This window comes from Pseudophryne corroboree, chromosome 1 (assembly GCF_028390025.1).
Source record: "Pseudophryne corroboree isolate aPseCor3 chromosome 1, aPseCor3.hap2, whole genome shotgun sequence".
Classification (NCBI taxonomy): Eukaryota; Metazoa; Chordata; class Amphibia; order Anura; family Myobatrachidae; genus Pseudophryne; species Pseudophryne corroboree.
In genome coordinates this window covers 173309823-173324076 of record NC_086444.1, presented here as the reverse complement: position 1 = coordinate 173324076, position 14254 = coordinate 173309823, and the positions used below count along the sequence as shown (strand labels likewise).

Here is a 14254-nt window from a genome sequence, read left to right as displayed (position 1 = left end):
TATCCATATGGAAAATCAGATAAGGGCTTTTACATGACAAAGCCGCCAATTCTGACACACGCCTGGCCGAAGCCAAGGCCAATAACATGACCACTTTTTTCCACGTGAGATATTTCAGATCCACAGTTTTAAGTGGCTCAAACCAATGTGATTTCAGGAAACTCAACACCACGTTGAGATCCCACGGTGCCACAGGAGGCACAAAAGGGGCTGAATATGTAGCACTCCCTTTACAAATGTCTGAACTTCAGGCAGTGAAGCCAGTTCTTTCTGGAAGAAAATCGACAGAGCCGAAATCTGGACCTTAATGGAACCCAATTTTTAGGCCCATAGTCACTCCCGACTGTAGGAAGTGCAGAAAACGACCCAGCTGAAATTCCTCTGTAGGGGCCTTCCTGGCCTCACACCACGCAACATATTTTCGCCAAATACGGTGATAATGGTTTGCGGTTACTTCTTTCCTGGCTTTTATCAGCGTAGGAATGACTTCCTCCGGAATGCCCTTTTCCTTTAGGATCCGGAATTCAACCGCCATGCCGTCAAACGCAGCCGCGGGAAGTCTTGGAACAGACAGGGCCCCTGCTGTAACAGATCCTGTCTGAGCGGTAGAGGCCATGGGTCCTCTGATATCATTTCTTGAAGTTCTGGGTACCAAGCTCTTCTTGGCCAATCCGGAACCACGAGTATCGTTCTTACTCCTCGCCTTCTTATTATTCTCAGTACCTTTGGTATGAGAGGAAGAGGAGGGAACACATAAACCGACTGGTACACCCACGGTGTCACTAGAGCGTCCACAGCTATCGCCTGAGGGTCCCTTGACCTGGCGCAATATCTCTTTAGCTTTTTGTTGAGGTGGGACGCCATCATGTCCACCTGTGGCCTTTCCCAACGGTTTACCAACAGTTTGAAGACTTCTGGATGAAGTCCCCACTCTCCCGGGTGTAGGTCGTGTCTGCTGAGGAAGTCTGCTTCCCAGTTGTCCACTCCCGGAATGAACACTGCTGACAGTGCTAAGACGTGATTTTCCGCCCATCGGAGAATCCTTGTGGCTTCTGCCACGCCATCCTGCTTCTTGTGCCGCCCTGTCGGTTTACATGGGCGACTGCCGTGATGTTGTCTGATTGGATCAGTACCGGCTGGTTTTGAAGCAGAGGTCTTGCCTGACTTAGGGCATTGTAAATGGCCCTCAGTTCCAGAATATTTATGTGTAGGGACGACTCCTGACTTGACCAAAGTCCTTGGAAATTTTTTCCCTGTGTGACTGCCCCCCAGCCTCGAAGGCTGGCATCCGTGATCACCAGGACCTAGTCCTGTATGCCGAATCTGCGGCCCTCTAGAAGATGAGCACTCTGCAGCCACCACAGCAGAGACACCCTGGTCCTTGGAGACAGGGTTATCAGCCAATGCATCTGAAGATGCGATCCCGTCCAAGAGGTCCCACTGAAAAGTTCTTGCATGGAACCTGCCGAATGGAACTGCTTCGTAGGAAGCTACCATTTTTTCCAGGACTCGCGTGCAGTGATGCACCGACACCTGTTTTGGTTTCAGGAGGCCTCTGACTAGAGATGACAGCCCCTTGGCTTTCTCCTGCGGGAGAAACACTTTTTTCTGTTCTGTGTCCAGAACCATCCCCAGGAACAGTAGATGCGTCGTAGGAACCAGCTGCGACTTTGGAATATTCAGAATCCAGCCGTGCTGTTGTAGCACTTCCCGAGATAGTGCTACTCTGACAAACAACTGCTCCCTGGACCTCGCCTTTATAAGGAGATTGTCCAAGTACTGGATAATTCTTTCGGCCATTACCTTGGTAAATACCCTCGGTGCCGGGGACAGACCAACGGCAACGTCTGGAATTGGTAATGACAATTCTGTACCACAATTTTGAGGTACTCCTGGTGAGGAGGGTAAATAGGGACATGCAGGTAAGCATCCTTGATGTCCAGTGATACCCTGAAATTCTCCAGGCTTGCAATAATCGCCCTGAGAGTTTCCATTTTCAACTTGAACCTTCGTATATAAGTGTTCAAGGATTTCAATTTTAGAATGGGTCTCACCGAACCGTCTGGTTTCGGTACCACAACATTTTGGAATAGTAACCCCGGCCTTGTTGAAGGAGGGGTACCTTGATTTCACCTGCTGGAAGTACAGCTTGTGAATTGCCGCCAGTACTAACTCCCTATATCCGAGGGCAGCAGGCAAGGCTGATGTGAGGTAACGGCGAGGGGGAGTCGCCTCGAACTCCAGCTTGTATCCCTGTGATACTACTTGCAGAACCCAGTGATTCACCTGTGGGCAAGCCCACTGGTCCCTGAAGTTCCCGAGACGCGCCCCCACCGCACCTGTCTGTGGAGCCCCAGCGTCATGCTGTGGACTCAGAGGAAGCGGGGGAGGATTTTTGATCCTGGGAACTGGCTGTCTGTGCAGCTTTTTCCTTCTTCCCTTGTGCAGAAAAGAAGCGCCTTTGGCCCCCTTGCTTTTCTGAAGCCGAAAGGACTGTACCCGATAATACAGTGCTTTCTTAGGGTGTGAGGAAACCTGAGGTAGAAATTTTTCTTCCCAGCTGTTGCTGTGGATACAAGGTCCCAGAGACCATCCCCAAACAATTCCTCACCCTTATAAGGCATAATCTCCATGTGCCTTTTAAAGTCAACATCACCTGTCCACTGCCGGGTCTCTAATACCCTCCTGGCAGAATGGACCTTGCATTAATTCTGGACGCCAGCCGGCAAATATCCCCCTGTGCATCCCTCATATATAAGACGTCTTTAATATGCTCTATGTTAGCACCATATTCTCCCTGTCTAGGGTATTAATATTATCTGACAGGGTATCAGACCCTGCTGCAGCAGCACTATTCATGCTGAGGCAATTGCAGGTCTCAGTATAATACCTGAGTGTGTATATACAGACTTCAGGATAGCCTCCTGCTTTTTATCAGCAGGCTCCTTCAAAGTGGCCGTATCCTAAGACGGCAGTGCCACCTTTTATGACAAATGTGTGAGCGCCTTATCCACCCTAGGGGATATCTCCCAACGTGACCTATCCTCTGGCGGGAAAGGGTACGCCAGCAGTAATTTTTTTGAAATTACCAGTTTCTTATCGGGGGAACCCACGCTTCTTCACACACTTCATTCACTCATCTGATGGGGGAACAAAACACCGGCTGCTTTTTCTCCCCAAACATAAAACCCCTTTTATGTGGTACTTGGGTTAATGTCAGAAATGTGTAACACAATTTTTATTTCCGAGATCATGCAACGGATGTTCCTAGTGGATTGTGTATATGTCTCAACCTTGTCGACACTGGAGTCAGACTCCGTGTCGACATCTGTGTCTGCCATCTGAGGTAACGGGCGTTTTTTGAGCTCCTGATGGCCTTTGAGACGCCTGGGCAGGCGCGGGCTGAGAAGCCGGCTGTCCCACAGCTGTTACGTCATCCAGCCTTTTATGTAAGGAGTTGACACTGTCGGTTAATACCTTCCACCTATCCATCCACTCTGGTGTCGGCCCCACAGGGGGCGACATCCCATTTATCGGCATCTGCTCCGCCTCCACATAAGCCTCCTCATCCAACATGTCGACACAGCCGTACCGACACACCGCACACACACAGGGAATGCTCTGACTGAGGACAGGACCCCACACAGCCCTTTGGGGAGACAGAGAGAGAGTATGCCAGCACACACCAGAGCGCTATATAATGTAGGGATAAACACTATCACTGAGTGAATTTTCCCCAATAGCTGCTTGTATAAACAATATTGCGCCTAAATTTAGTGCCCCCCCTCTCTTTTTAACCCTTTGAGCCTGAAAACTACAGGGGAGAGCCTGGGGAGCTGTCGTCCATCTACACTGTGAAGAGAAAATGGCGCCAGTGTGCCGAGGGAGATAGCTCCGCCCCTTTTTCGCTGACTTTTCTCCCGCTTTTTTATGGATTCTGGCAGGGGTAATTATCACATATATAGCCTCTGGGGCTATATATTGTGATTATTTTGCCAGCCAAGGTGTTTTTATTGCTGCTCAGGGCGCCCCCCCCCAGCGCCCTGCACCCTCAGTGACCGGAGTGTTTAGTGTGTATGAGGAGCAATGGCGCACAGCTGCAGTGCTGTGCGCTACCTTGGTGAAGACTGAAGTCTTCTGCCGCCGATTTTCCAGACCATCTTCATGCTTCTGGCTCTGTAAGGGGGACGGCGGCGCGGCTCCGGGAACGAACACCAAGGACGGGTCCTGCGGTCGATCCCTCTGGAGCTAATGGTGTCCAGTAGCCTAAGAAGCCCAAGCTAGCTGCAAGCAGGTAGGTTCGCTTCTTCTCCCCTTAGTCCCTCGTTGCAGTGAGCCTGTTGCCAGCAGGTCTCACTGTAAAATAAAAAACCTAACATATACTTTCTTTCTAGGAGCTCAGGAGAGCCCCTAGTGTGCATCCAGCTCGGCCGGGCACAGAAATCTAACTGAGGTCTGGAGGAGGGGCATGGAGGGAGGAGCCAGTGCACACCAGATAGTACCTAATCTTTCTTTTAGAGTGCCCAGTCTCCTGCGGAGCCCGTCTAATCCCCATGGTCCTTACTGAGTTCCCAGCATCCACTAGGACGTCAGAGAAAGAAACCTTTATATGCATATATTACCACTGACGGATGCGAGTATGGTACGCATTCCGTTTACCCAATAACTAGAGAAAAGGGGAAGGAATCTATCTTTGAGAAACCATTTTTCTGGATAGAACTGATCACACAATTGGTTTCTCTCTGTTTTTCCCTTCCCTTTCTTTTGTTTCTGAAGATCCATGGGGATCACTTGATGGCATGTAAACCACATCTGGGACCACCTAATACTGGAACAAAAGATACCTTTATATGAGGAAAACCACATGCTCCCACGAGTACAGTACGAATTTGAGTGCCTCCTCCAATGTTTTAACCTTTATGTAGAAGAATTTTAGAAAAGGAGATCGCTTATTACCATTGATTTTTCCATGTTCATTCTTTCCACCCATTGAAAGGCTTTGGACCTTTATATGATTACATTATACACTTCTCACCTATTGTGAGCGCAGAAGTGGTGTCTATAATTTTCTGTTTATATTGTTGTGGCTGCTGAGTGACATCCCATAGAAATCGCCACTGCGATCAATAGGGGCGCTGCAGTTCTTCTTAAACATTGTTTGTAACTCTTAAGAACAAGGAATTGATGACCAGAATTGGTCGTATCGAACCATCCGGTTTCGGTACAAACAAACAAGTTGGAATAGTACCCCTTGTTGTGTAGATGAGGTGGAACTGGAACAATGACTTGAGTCTGTACTAGTTTTTGGATGGCCTGCTGTAAAGTTATACTTGCCTCTTGTGAAGCTGATAAGCCTGATTTGAAGAATCTGTGAGGTGGGAGGTATTGTAACTCCAGTCTGTAGCCCTGGGAAATAAGATCTATGACCCAGGGATCCCGGCACGAACCTGACCAAATGTGACTGAAGAATTTTAGTTGGGCTCCCACCTGACAGTCCTCCAGGCATCGCGGTCCACCGTCATGCTGAAGGCTTTGAGGTAGTAGAGCCTGAGCCCTGTTCCTGAGCACCTGCAATTGCTGGTTTCGTGGATTACCTCTTGCGCCTCTGGAGGCCGTAGAAGCACCTCTGGATATGCCCTTAATTTTGGCTGTCCAAAGGACTGTAAATTTGAAGCTGAATAAGCTTTCCTGGCAGGGGGAGCTGCGGAAGGAAAATACGTAGACTTACCTGCAGTAGCTTTGGAGATCCATTTGTCTAGTTCGTCTCCAAACAAGGCCTCTCCTGTGAATGGTAGGCCTTCCACGCCTTTCCTGGAGTCCGCATCAGCAGTCCACTGACGTAGCCACAAGCCCCTGCGTGCTGACACTGCCATAGTGGTGGTACGTGCAATAAGCAAATCAATCTCTTTTATGGCTTCCACCATAAAGTTCGCAGGGTCCTGTATATGCTGCAGGAGTAAAATAACATCCCCCCTAGACAAGGAATCTAACCTCTCAATTAGGTTACATGACCATTTAGCAATGGCTTTTGTGATCCACGCACATGCAATAGTCGGTCTCCGGGCCATCCCGGCAGCTGTGTACAATGATTTGAGTATAGACTCAATTTTACGATCAGCCGTGTCTTTTAGGGAGGCTGCACCAGGGACAGGCAATACAATTTTTCATGACAGCCTAGAGACTGATGCGTCCACTATCGGTGGATTTTCCCATTTTTTCCTATCCTTCAGAGGAAAAGGAAAAGAGGATTTCGGTACTTACCGATAAATCCATTTCTCTGAATCCTCTAGGGGACACTGGAGTCCTATACAGTAGGGGTGTGAAGCCTTGAACCGGAGGTGTGGCACAATTAAAATTAGCATTGTCTCCACAGCCGGTTCCTCCCCCTTCACATCCCTCCTCCCTCAGTTTGAAAAATGTGACTGAGAGAATAGGACATGACACTATAGCCCATGGCGAGGAACCGAACCGTACAACATATCAAACAGCGGCCAAGAACTCTTAACCGAACAACAAACACTGTTTGCACGAACTGTTTAAAACAAGAACTTTGAACACAGCAGGCTGACAGCACCGAGGCGGACGTCCAGTGTCCCCTAGAGGATTCAGAGAAATGGATTTATCGGTAAGTACCAAAATCATCTTTTCTCTTTCATCCACTAGGGGACACTGGAGTCCTATACAGTAGGGGACGTCCCAAAGTTTTCCCCCAGGGAGGGAGTGCTGTCGGTGGCCTGCAAGACTAAACGTCCGAACTTAGATTCTCCGGACGCAAAAGTATCAAACTTGTAAAATCTTGCGAACGTGTGGGCTGAAGACCACGTCGCCGCTCTGCAAAGTTGAGTAGTGGAAGCACCTCTGGCAGCCGCCCACGAGGCACCCACTGATCGGGTAGTATGAGCACCCGTCTGTACTGGAACCTGTTTGCCACAGGAAATATACGCTTGCCGAATGGCAAGTCTAATCCATCTAGACAGAGTCCCTCTGCTTAGATGCCGGCCAACCTTTCTTTGGCCCATCATAAAGAACAAACAAATGATCCGACCTTCTGAAAGACGACGCAACCTGTACGTATATTCGTAAAGCTCGGACAACATCCAATGACACGTCCTCAGCTGTGAGACCCTGGAAAGATGGGACCACGATTGGCTGGTTGACGTGAAACCCCGAAACCACCTTCGGAAGGAAGTCTGCTCTTGTACGGAGTTCCGCCCTATCCTCATGAAAAACCAAGAAAGGACTCTTACAGGATAAGGCTCCCAACTCAGAAACCCGCCTAGCCGAAGCCAAGGCAAGCAATAACGTGACCTTCCAAGAGAGATATTTCAGGTCTGTTCTTGTCAGCGGTTCAAAAATTGGTGACTTCAAATATTCTAACACCAAATTCAAGTCCCATGGTGCCGTGGGAGGACGAAAAGGGGGTTTAATCCTCAGAACCCCCTGTAAAAAGGTTTGAATCTCTGGCAAAGATGCGAGCCGCTGTTGAAAAAGAATGGAAAGAGCCGAAATCTGAACCTTCAGAGAGCCCAGTCTGAGTCCTCCCTCTAGACCGGCCTGAAGGAAAAGTAAAAGCCGAGCTAAATGGAACTTCGTTGAATTCCATCCCCGCTCCTAACACCAAGCCATGTACCGTCTCCAAATCCTATAGTAGTGCCTGGCTGTGACCGGCTTCCTAGCGGCAATCATTGTAGGGATGGCCGTTCGTGGAATCCCTCTGTTTCTTAAGATCCTGGTTTCAATAGCCACGCCGTCAAACGCAGCCTGTTCAGGTCGGGGTGTAGGAATGGTCCCTGAGACAGCAGGTCCTCTCTCTGAGGTAACCTCCAAGGATCTTCCGCAAGTAACCCCCGCAGATCGGAGTACCAACTCCTGCGGGGCCAATCTGGTGCGATTAAAATGGCCCACACTCGTTTCCGTTTTACTCTTTTCAGAACCCTGGGTATGAGTGGGAATGGCGGAAAGATGTAAATCCTCCTGTAACACCAAGGAAGTGTCAATGCGTCCACTCCTTCTGCCTCTGGGTCTCGTGTCCTTGACACATATCTGGGCAGCTGATGGTTTTGTCGAGACGCCATTAGGTCCACCTGAGGTAGACCCCATCTTCTCACAATCATGTTGAAAATCCGTGGGTGAAGGCCCCACTCTCCCGGATGCATGTCCTGGCGACTGAGGTAATCTGCCTCCCAGTTCTCCAGACCTGGAATGAACACTGCCGAGAGAATGATGTCTCTTCTTTCCGCCCACAACAAGATCTTTGTGGCTTCTTTTAACGCCATCCTGCTCTTTGTTCCTCCCTGACGGTTTATATAAGCCGTCGTCGTGACATTGTCTGACTGAACCCTGATGTGTTGATTCACGACTAGGTCTTCTGCTAAGAGAAGTGCATTGTAAACTGCTCTTAGTTCGAGGATATTTATGGGTAGTTTGCTCTACTGCAGCGTCCACCGTCCTTGAAACTGATTGCCCTCTAGGACGGCTCCCCAACCTCTGAGACTGGCATCCGTCGTCAGGATCCTCCAATCCCAAATGCCGCATTTCTTGCCGGCTGCAAGGTTCTTGTGTAGTGACCACCATATCAGGGAGACCCGTACTTGTGGGCGAAGTCGGATTCTCCGATGGAGAAGCCAGTGCGAGCCTGCTCCCTGAGCAATGAGGTTCATCTGGAATGGTCGTGAATGAAGTCTGCCGCACTGGAGAGCTTCGAACGACGCCACCATCTTCCCGAGAAGTTGTACGCAGAGGTGCAGAGAGACTGTTTGCGTCCTCAGTACCTGAGCCACTAATCTCTGTAGGTCCTGGACCTTGTTCTCTGGTAGGAACACCCGTAATAGAACCGTGTCCAAGATGAGACCGAGGAATTGAATCCGTTGAGTCGGTATGAGGTTGGACTTTTGAAAATTGACAATCCATCCATGTTGAATTAGGAAGTGATGGGATGTCTGAGCATCCTTGAGCAGTCGATTCTGAGATGGAGCCTTGATCAAAAAATCGTCCAGATAAGGTATAATCGTGACCCCCAACAGTCTCAGTCCTGCAACCATGATCGCCATGATCTTTGTGAAAATTCTTGGGGCTGATGCTAGACCGAACGGCAATGCCCGGAATTGATAGTGATCCGCCACCAGTGCGAACCTTAAGTAAGCCTGGTGAGGAGTCCAGATTGGAATATGCAGATATGCATCCTTTATATGTCCATGGATACCATGAACTCTCCCTGTTCCAAGCCTGCAATGACTGATTGGATTGATTCCATCTTGAATTTGTATACTCTTAAAAACTGGTTGAAAACTTTTAAATTGAGTATTGGTCTGACCGTCCCGTCTGGTTTTGGCACGACAAAAAGATTGGAATAGAACCCTGTTCCTCTCTGAGAAGCGGGAACTGGAATAATGACCTCTGCATGTAGCAATCTGAGAATTGCCGCCCGTAGTGCCCTTGCTTTCTGAGGACACCGAGGCAATCCTGTTGTAAAAAACTGACTGTGAGGCCTCTGTTGAAATTCCAGCTTGTATCCCTGAGAGATCAAGTTGTTCACCCAAAGTTCTGGTGAGGTTTTGGCCCAGATGTCCTGAAAACCTTCCAGTCGGCCGCCCACCAAGGGGGACCCCAGGTGAGCTGGGAGGCCGTCATGCCACGGTCTTGTCAGCAGGTTTATCCTGCTTTCTGGTTGTGGCTTGTGAGCGGCCTCTACCTCTGCCCCCACGTGCTTGTGTACCGAAACCCCTTCCTCTGGCTCGAAAGGACTGAGATCTAAACGAAGTAAATGCTGGTCCCGAATAACCCCTCCTAGTCTGTGGAGCGGTTCTCGTATAAGGAGTCGGCAGAAAGGTGGACTTCCCCGCTGTAGCCTGCGAAATCCACTTGTCCAACTCTGGTCCGAATAGCATCTCACCCCCAAAGGGGATGGATTCTACTGCCTTTTTGGTGTCAGAGTCACCCTGCCATTCTCTGAGCCATAAAATCCTTCTAGCCGATATGGCCGATGCAGATATGCGCGATGCTATTCTGCTAATATCCTTAGAAGCCTGACACAAGTATGAAGCAGATTCTCGAATGTGTTCCGCCAACTGTGTAATCTCTTCTAAGCTATTTTCCTCCTCAATAGCTTGTACAATACGGCCGGACCATGCACCCATGGCCTTGTTGACCCAAGCACAGACGATCGCAGGTCTCTGCGCTGCACCTGCTGCTACAAACATTGATTTTAACGCAGTTTCAACCTTACGGTCGGACGCATCCTTTAAAGTAGTTACGTTAGGAATTGGCAAGATTGTCTTCTTTGACAATCTTCCTAGTGAAGCATCCACTACTGGCGGAGACTCCCACTTGTCCATTACACCCTTAGGTAGGGGGTAAGTTACCTGAAAACGTTTTGGAAATTGAAAACGTTTGTCAGGTTGTTTCCAAGCCTCCTCCATCTGAGTTTGGAGGGATTTAGGAATGGGGAACGCTGCTGCACGCGGCTTCTGGGATTCGAACAAATCGAAATCTTCCGGTTCCCGGACTTCCTCTTCCTTAAAGCTTAGGATGTCCTTTACCGCGTCAATTAAGGAATCCAGACCCGAGATCGCGGAATCTTCTTCAGGAAAATCGGCGTCTAGGTTAGGTTCAATTAACTCACCTTCTTCCGTTTCCAGAAGAAAACCCTCTTCCTCCTCAGTTTCTGGTATAATAGGAAGAGCTCTTTTAACGGCCCTGCGCACACTCGTCTCTGCGTGTGCGGGTGGCGTTAACTTGATGAGAAATTCCTCCATCATCTTTGAGAATCCTGCAGCCCATTCCGATTGCTGCTTGCGGGATTCTGCCATCTCCTTGGAAATTCTATTAGCAAGGTTGTCTTCCCATGCCTTAGCTAGAGCACTGCTCCCAGGTGGAGCGTCCTTGTCTAAGCAGGAGTCGCACACCCCGGAGCTGCCAACCCGCGTGCTCTTCTTGTTACATTTCGTACAAACATAGCAGGTCTTTGAGGTCTTGGTAGCCTTAGACATGCTGTTTTTCTTTTTAAAACCCCTTAGTCGGGTACTACGCAGCGCTTTCACCCTTTAAACTAGGAAGAGAAAGACTGGGAGATGACGGAAGCGAAGGTATAGGATCCGGCTGGAATTACCCGTCCCCTCTTTCTCTAGAAAAGGAACAGGCCAAAAAATAAAAATAAAATAAAACACCAGCCGACTCGCAACCCTCACACCCCAACTGTAAATCAGCTACGATGTTAGAGTTGGCTTGCTTCCGTGTATTTTCTCTGGGATCTTTGAAACAGACGTCCCTTGAAAATATAATTTGTAAATTTTGATTACTTTTCAGGAGATCCTCATATGTTGTATATATACATTTTACCAGCAGAGGGAGCTGTTACCTAACTCTCTCTCTACTATCTGAATACATGCACTATCCAGGCCGAGCAGCAGGGGGAGTTAATTCTTTTATTAATAAACCTTCCCCTATGTACACTACTGCGGGGGAGGGGGGAGGAGGACCTATCCCTCACCTCAGCCTGGCGCCAAAACGAAAAAAATATGGCCCCCACTAAATGTAATTCCATTACCTGCAGTACTGCTTTAAAATCCTGCGCCTCAATGCTCTGCGGGATTCTGCTCTTTATGTCCCGCTGGTCTCTAGCATCTCACCCCCTGTGCGTGCCGAGCCCTGCAGTGCGCTCCGGACCCGCCGGCTGGCGCGCGCGACGGGTCCGTCTCCCGTAGCCGCGCCTGTGCTCCGCTCGTGTGACTCATGTAGTTGCCCTGGAGCCGCCGGCTGGTGCGCGCGACGGGTCCGTCTCCCGTAGCGGCGCCTGTGCTCTGCTCTGCCCGATGTCTTTTATACTGTGCAGTGCGCAGCTTCCGCCGTCCCCCCTGCAGGGAAGACAGGCTGAGTCCTGCGCAGCACTAAGTCTCCTACGCGCCGGTCACCTTCGCTCTGCCCTTCCTCCCTGATTATTGTATAAAAGGGAGTTTTAACAGTATTATTATAAGAGATAGAATGAGAAAAAGAAAAAAAAAAAATACTTTTCTAACTGGAAGTCCCTAGCCTAATTCGACCAGTACTCACTATTAGTTGGTTTTTGGAGGATCTCCTGTGGAGAGATGCAGGTCCCTTCAATAGAGATCTTTGTCTCTCTGGACTTAGGTAGCTTTGTTCCCCCTTTCTTAGGGTTACGCAGCCCCTTTTAGCTTTTCTGTCAGGAGCTCAGTGCTCCACGTATTGTGCCTCCAGCACAATTTTTCAAACTGAGGGAGGAGGGATGTGAAGGGGAGGAGCCGGCTGTGGAGACAATGCTAATTTTAGATTGTGCCACACCTCCGGTTCAAGGCTTCACACCCCTACTGTATAGGACTCCAGTGTCCCCTAGTGGATGAAAGAGAAAAGGTGAGAGCAACCTTTTAGGGATTTGAAATTTCTTATCAGGATTAACCCACGGTTCTTCAAACAGGGTATTCAATTCCTTTGACGCAGGAAAAGTGACTGAGGATTTCTTTTTTACATTAAAATAAAATTCCTCACACTCCTCTGACACCTTATCAGGAATTTGCAGAACATCTCTGATAGCCTCTATAAGAGCCTCTATTTCCTGTGACAGAGCAACATCCCCCCCCCCCCTCCAAATCCACCTCACCCTCCTCTATGTCTGACCTGTCAGAGTCAGACTGCAGGCTATGGGCCAGAGATCGTTTGTGCGCACAAATGTGAGGGGATTGAGACACTGGTTTGGGGACTGAGTCTCTATTCCTAAAGTCATCCACAGTTTAAGTATTTTGTCTCTTTCTCATTGTGGGATAGTTTTGGAGAAATATTTGAGATTATTCCCTTAATGGAATTGACCCACTCCGGTTCAGCCCCGCTATTCTGGGAAGTAGCACTGCCCTGAGTACCCAGTAGTGAGCCCCCTGGTGAAGAGGAACACTCCGCTGTACAAGAAACACACTCTTTGCCTGACAATGTAAATGTGACAGCACACACACAGGAAAAGGTTAAGCAACAATTAACCCACAAAGAGCCCTTCAGGGAGACACAGTTATTTGGAGCCAGCCCCCACCTCGCCCTTATCGCTAATGCCAAGCTTAGCCAGGTCGCAGACTAAGTACCCTGATAGGGGACTTAGTACACTAATAATCGCTCCCCCACTACTATGACCCCCTGGTACCGCTGAGGTAATCTGGAGTCTCTCCGGAGGAGCTGCACGTCCTTGTCAGTCAGCGTCTGTGTCCACTGCAGAGGGAAAATGGCGCTGGTGAGCTGCTGGATCCGCTCATAGTGAAGGCCCCGCCCCTTCAATGGCGCACGGTCTTCCCGCTTTTCTTATACTGGCTGAGGTAATCTGGTGCTTAAAATGGAGAGAAAACCATTTTAAGGCTGTTTTTGCCAGTGTGGGTACTGTGTACTGAGACGCAGCTGTGTCTGGAGATATATTCCGCCACGGTTAGAAGCCGTGCCTCTCCGTAGCCTCATGCCGCCATAAAGGCCGGCGAACTGCTAGCCGAGACGCCGGCTTAGTACTCACCACTCTTCTTTCTTCTGGCTCTGTTAGGGGTGGCGACATGCTGCGGTAATGTACGCTCGCCATGGTGGGGCTTGCGAATAGTTCCCTAAGGAGCTCAGTGTTCTGTCAGCGGACGGGACAATTAACCCTTCAAGAGGTTGGGCTGTTCCCCCCCTAAGTCCCACGAACCAGGCAGGCTGGTGCCAACCAGCCCTACCTGAAAATAACAAACAGATAAAATAAAGGCAGAAACCTCTTCAGGAGCTTCCTTCAGCGTGACCGGCTCCTTCGGGCACATTTCTGAAACTGAGTCTGGTAGGAGGGGCATAGAGGGAGAAGCCAGCCCACACTATCAAATTCTTAAAGTGCCCATGACTACTAGTGGACCCGTCTATACACCATGGTACTAAATGGAAACCCAGTATCCTCTAGGATGTAAGAGAAAAATAGATTACTAATTTATATTTACAGTATGCCTTTATGCGATGGTCCAAAAACTTAAATCTTTTACCTGATATTACAGACGCATAATTCATCCTGAATCTCTTTCGGGAACAGTCGTCTTTGATGGCTGTCGCCACTCAAACTGTCTGAGACTATAAACACCAGAGGGCAGCGACCGGTTTTTACAAATCTCCTACAGTGCATCACAAAACAGTATGGCTCAGTTAGAGACATGCTAATGCAATAGGAAAAGACACAAAGGGTTACAATTAACCTTACCTGAGAATGTCATGCAAACTTCCAGGATCCCTATAAAATAGGTTGGGCATATCC

At 49.1% G+C, this 14254-nt stretch overlaps 1 protein-coding gene across 3 annotated transcripts in view; it reads right to left on the bottom strand.

Moving 5' to 3' along the window:
* RAD17 (RAD17 checkpoint clamp loader component) overlaps window positions 1-14254 on the bottom strand; it is a 102636-nt gene that overhangs the window by 76388 nt on the left and 11994 nt on the right. For all 3 annotated transcript variants that reach the window (XM_063963901.1, XM_063963900.1, XM_063963903.1), the window contains exons 7-8: window positions 14201-14253; window positions 13989-14114 (exon numbers count right to left, since the gene is read on the bottom strand). In XM_063963901.1, the coding sequence (XP_063819971.1) occupies window positions 13989-14114; window positions 14201-14253 (179 nt within the window). The remainder of the gene's footprint in view (window positions 1-13988; window positions 14115-14200; window position 14254) is intronic.